The sequence below is a fragment of the Crocodylus siamensis genome, chromosome 2, assembly GCF_052110815.1.
Source record: "Crocodylus siamensis isolate JL-2025a chromosome 2, ASM5211081v1, whole genome shotgun sequence".
Lineage (NCBI taxonomy): Eukaryota > Metazoa > Chordata > Crocodylia > Crocodylidae > Crocodylus > Crocodylus siamensis.
This window is the reverse complement of record NC_143396.1, coordinates 159,811,646-159,817,118: the sequence shown is the minus strand read 5'-3', so window position 1 is coordinate 159,817,118 and position 5,473 is coordinate 159,811,646. Positions and strand designations below refer to the sequence as shown.

Genomic DNA, 5,473 nt, shown 5'->3' with positions numbered 1-5,473 from the left:
GGTACTAAGATAGTTTTAACATATCTGCAATTTAGATTTGATAGAGGAGTAAAAGACAGGATGGATTACGATGCTTCTTGGAAATGGTTAGAAAATAGGGTGTTAACCTCCTGGGAATATTTCAAATAAGGAGAACCAGGAAAAATCAAAATGCTGTGTGTGAAAACCAAAATAATTCCACTAAGTAGGACCTCTGGGTGTTGTAACCAAGGTGCTTCGTTCTCCCTTTCTCTTCTATAAGCCTGGCCTGTCTGTATCTTCAGGGATGCAACAATGTCTTCCTTAATTTGGGGAGATTTCTATATGCCTCTGGTATTTGAGCCCCTTGAAATTGTGATCCCAAACTTTTCCCTATAGCCATAGGGGCTAAGAAAGTATGTAAAAAACCCAGCTTGTCAAGATTCCACAACCTCATTTTTCCTTCTAGCTCCAAAGGTGAAATCCTGTGCCCACTGATCAAGACTTCTGATAACATAGCAAAGGCTGCTGCAGCAAATGCACTCCACTGCATATGGAAATATGCCCTAACCTGTATGCACCTAGACAGGCAGCATAAGCCAAAGTAGATTGATTCTAAAACCTGGCAAAAAAAAATAATGCTTGTACAATTTTCATTTTAACAAGTAGTACAATGCTTTTAGCAGTTGGTTTGTTGGGTTTAAATGCTAATGTATCAGTGATTCTATGGAGCAAGATTCTAGTAAGTGATAAAGACTCTACCCCTAACTATAGTAAAGTGCACCCATTTCTTTTCTCACTTGTATTCCATAAAAGCTCCAGCCACTTACCCTTACATGTAAAGGGACAATGAACATGTATACATACAACAGATCAGTATCTGATCCAGCACATTCTTTCCCCTTTACCTTTATAAAAGCAACAATTTCTGTCATGCACAGGAGATAAGATTTCTTGTAATTGAATTAATCCATCAGAGGAAAAAAATCCACTCTCTGAATTGTATTCTTGTCTGTTGTTAATATCTAGGACTAATGCAAATGAAATACATGAATGAGAGAAAAAAAGATAATTATCGTATTATTTTCCTCAATATGTTTTTTGGGCATGTAAAATTAATGATAATCTTGCTTTTCATCTCTTTCAGTCTTTTCTCTGTACATATCCTTAATGTAACACTTCCAAAATGTTGGAGTCTCTTGGGCACCCTCGTGGTTAGCAAAAAATCCAGACATACCAAAATAATTACATACTCCATTGACAGAGTATTAAATCCTGACCCCAAAGAAATCAGGGTAAGCTTTGCTACTGATTTCAGTGGATCCACTCTTTTGCTCCTGGCATTTAAGAAGGCAACATAAACACTTTGCACAAAAAGAAACATTAAAATAGAACTAAATATTTTAAATACCTTGGATTTAAAGCCCAGTTCTATCATTCACACCTAAAACAAAATATCTCACTAAAGAAAAAAAATAGTTACGAGTCAAATTTATCCTAATAATTAACAGGATGGGAAAATAAGTGGATATAAAGAGAGACGCTAGGAAAAATTAGGAGAAAACAAATGTTAAAGAAATCCACAAATAACACTGAACTAACTGCACAGGGATTGCTATTCTCTTGTACATGCGATGTATTAGATTCATTAATAAGGTATTTCATTGCATGATAAGTAATTACATACTCATCTAGGAAGGGGATTTAGTAACAGCTAAATGACTTGTTTCGGGATAGTATTTCAGAATTTCCTATGACACAATGCCTGTTGGTGGTTCACATATGCCAACCAGGGAGAAAGGAGTATATAAAGAAGACAGGTTGCATAGCTCAGACATCAGAAGCTTTTGGAGACAACAGAGCTCATTGCTCCTTAGACCCAAAAGGCTTCAAGTCAAGAAAGCAAGAAATCTTTTGTACAGTCATGAACTGCAAGGTTTTTTTGGCTGTCCTGGCTGCCTTCCTGATCTCAGTAACTGTGACTGAAGGTAAGTGAGCCATTCATAAGACTCAAATGAAGAAGGTATTGCTTATGCATATGCACACAGGGATGTTCATCAGTGCAGAAAGTTTTAGGCTAATTTAAAAATGATAATTTATTTGAAATATTTATAAGGAGTCTTTGTTTTCAACAGTTTCTGCTTATTCAGAAATAAAAATCAGTAGCTTTTCATTACATTTGCTGATAACTGGTAGAAAATTTTGAGACGGTTGGCTCCCTGAAGAAGATTATGGTTCTATGTCATATTTACTGGATTACTTTCCTCTAATTCTTAAGGCATTGAATTTTTATTAAGTTCTTCAACTATGGCACCCACTCCTTCCCTCTCAGAGAGCATAATCCTGCTTATGGCATCATCATGGGCTGCCATGGGAATGAGTATGCCATCTCAAAGAATTAGGCAACTTAAGGGAAGAATAAACAGTTGGGATATGTCTCAAATGTCAAACAAAAATTGTCAACTCTATTATGGTTGGTGTAAATGCCGAAAAAAAATGATGTAGCTAGACACAGAGGCTGATCAGCTCTGAGTATGTTTAAAAAATGACTTGGAAGAACCATCAATTTTTAAATTTCCTTGTAGCAGCTACTGGTTTTGGATATTTATAGTACTTTAACAGATTAGTACAACCATATCCTTTCTGGAAAGAGGATTGTTCAAGGGCTATGGAACATGCACAGAATTTGAACAACCAAAAAGCCAAGAATAATAAATCCTTGTAATCAAAAGTAACTTTTGGCGATTTATATGTGCAGGAAATGAGATTGACCACAATTCCTTTCTTATTTTATAGGAATGGCCCTGCTACAGAACAGAAATGAGCTCCGATGCCACTGCATAAACACTCATTCCAAGTTCATCCCTCCAAAACTGATTCAGGATGTGAAGCTGATCCAAAGTGGCCCTCACTGCCAGAACGTTGAAGTCATGTAAGTTCTTCTCCAAACTCTAATGGTTATGTAGGCTAGGGACAGAAATTACACATTAACTGGTATAAGTGATCAGAAACCAGTTCAAATCTGTAACATAACAAAAGTTCAGTGTACGTAAACGACTTACAAAATGGTTAAAACCAGTTTAAGATAAACCTGGGTGGATGGAGTATCAGGCTTAACTGATTTAGATTAAATTGGCTTATTGAACTTTTGTCCCAGATCCCCTCCAGATTCAAGTTAATTCACAGTCCCCCAGCATCCCAGGATGCTTTGCACCTTTCCTGCAAACTCCACCTTTGCTGGGTGGGTAGACTAGACTTGGCCCAAGGTGTCTGTTCCAGCACAGCAGGGAAGTATGTTCTAGTACCCACCCCCAACACTTTTGGCCTGGGCCTCTGCAGGCATGTGGCCGCATTATTTCAGGAATCAGATGTGAATATCTGTTCACTTGCTTATCGGTTCAATCTACGTAGTCTTAGACTAACTTGTAAAGATTGAATTGACTCAGCCTTGGGTTTTTTGACTGTCTGTACTTAGCCTTAATGAGAGGGAAATTTTGCAGTGTGTAGGAGCAAGAGGTTTCAGAGTATTCAGAAAGACAATTAGGTCTTCATTAATCAGGGAGTCTCTGCCACAGTGAGATTTAATGATTCTTTTGGGAGACATCATTTTCAGTACTGCATTGTGCTTCCCACAGCCACTTTCACCCATTCTTTCTTTCCCTGGGCTGGGCATTTTACATCTTCATGGAGTATCAAAAATATTAATTCAAAGGTGATAGAACCTGCCTTATAAGGACCAGGGCACAGCATGTTATATAGGGACAGCAGTGGAGCTATGCCAGTTTATACTTTCCACAGAAATAGTCCCAAAAAGAAACAAAAGAAACAAAAGATGGAAGCTGTCACGCGAGTAAAGAGAATCAGCCAGAAAGACTTATGACCTTTGTTTCCTTCCTTTGCAGTGCCACTCTTCAGGATGGCAGAGAGGTGTGCTTGGAACCCACTGCTCCCTGGGTGATGCGTGTTGTGAATGCAATCCTGGAGAAGTGAGTCATTCATTCTCAGTTCTGAATTAACAGAAAATGTGTAATGTACCATCTGGACAGGTTTTTTTTTAGCATAATCTGTTTACACTTTTACATCCTCAGGCCATAGCAATGCTTTCCAAGAATTCTCTCTCTCTAGCACAATAGGGCAATCCTGTGGTCAGATTAGATGCCCAAATTTTAGTCCCAGCTCTGTCCTAGATTTCCAAGGTAACATAACAAAATAGTGATGAAGGCCATATCACCTTCAACTCCACTGGATGACACTGAGTCCCATAAACACATCTGGCCTCTGAAAACCAGGCTGTCAGTGACAAATTTATCTTTGCTTGCAATGGTGTACATAGTCTGAAGTTAGTGGGATCTCACCGAGGCAAGTCAGAGTTGCATCAGGCCTCATAGGTTCTCAAGGACACATTTCAAAATTGCAGCACAATTAAACGTGACATACATCAAATAAGGTGTGCCTTAGTGTCTCTGTGCTCCAGCTTCCCAATGGCTGAAAAGGCCAGAAACAGGCTTGCACATGAAAACACAAAATCTTAGCTCCTGAGTTCTACTGGTTCCAACTGATTATATAACAGACCAGGTTTCTAAAACGTCCTATTCTTCTCCCCTCTTTGCAGGGCTGAATCCAACATCGAGGCACCACTGTAAGAAAAGCCAAAGAAGAAAAATCTCCATACTTCTCCTGAAGGAAATAGTCCAGAGAAAATGACAGTCAGCCTGCCTGTGTCCACCTTTTGTATCAATGTGTGTTTCTGTGCAGACTGGAGTTAGCTGAATCTATTTCGTATTTATTTGTTTATTTGACAGCATCATTTTGCTCCAAATAGTTCAGGTGCCAACAGGACAGGTTGTCCACTGAACCTGAAAACATTGGATGGGCAATGTTTCTGATTTGGGATTTTCTGAGGGAAACAAAGACCCTTCAGAAACCACTTAAGCTGATCCCAGTTGTACCAGTGCCATGAACTTGCAGCATAGCTGAATCTGTGCTGCACCTTGCCTTTCTGCTAGGTCATCTGACTAGCAGTGATTCTTCACCCCCTGTGGTGCTTTGAAGCCTGAGTTGCATCAGTGTGAGGCTCTTAACTTGTATTTGGTGGCTTTTAGAACTGAAGCGTCAAAATTCATAATACAGAATTTTTCATGTTTTCATTCTTAAGAGATTATTTATTATGCTCTAGTGCCATCTTACATGTCCATATATATGTTGAGAGACAGAAAGAGAAATGTATATGTAATGTCATATTTAAGTAGGAAAAAACCCACACATTTTATTTAAGTTATTCTGATTCAACTGAAGGTTTTTGTTAAATATTCTTTTTCTAATATATTTTAAAGAAATACTTAGTTCTATAAGAATAGTTCCTATTCTGTTTTTTGTAAAGATTTAACTGGTTTTCTGTTTTATTTATTTTTAATGTATTTACTTAAAACAATTCATAGAAAATATTAATACTCAAATCCATAAGAAGCTCTTGCTCCTATTTTTTAATCACTATGTATTTTGGTAGTAAATTATT

At 37.9% G+C, this 5,473-nt stretch overlaps 1 protein-coding gene across 1 annotated transcript; it reads left to right on the top strand.

Annotated features, from left to right (window-relative positions):
• The first annotated feature begins 1,836 nt into the window (after positions 1-1,836).
• On the top strand, positions 1,837-5,211 carry LOC149870980 (interleukin-8-like). Its single transcript, XM_090034795.1, has 4 exons — positions 1,837-1,946; positions 2,755-2,890; positions 3,861-3,944; positions 4,571-5,211. Exons 1-4 carry the CDS (start codon positions 1,883-1,885, stop codon positions 4,599-4,601), a joined length of 315 nt encoding a protein of 104 aa, XP_089890921.1. The 5' UTR covers positions 1,837-1,882; the 3' UTR covers positions 4,602-5,211.
• Positions 5,212-5,473: the final 262 nt, after the last annotated feature.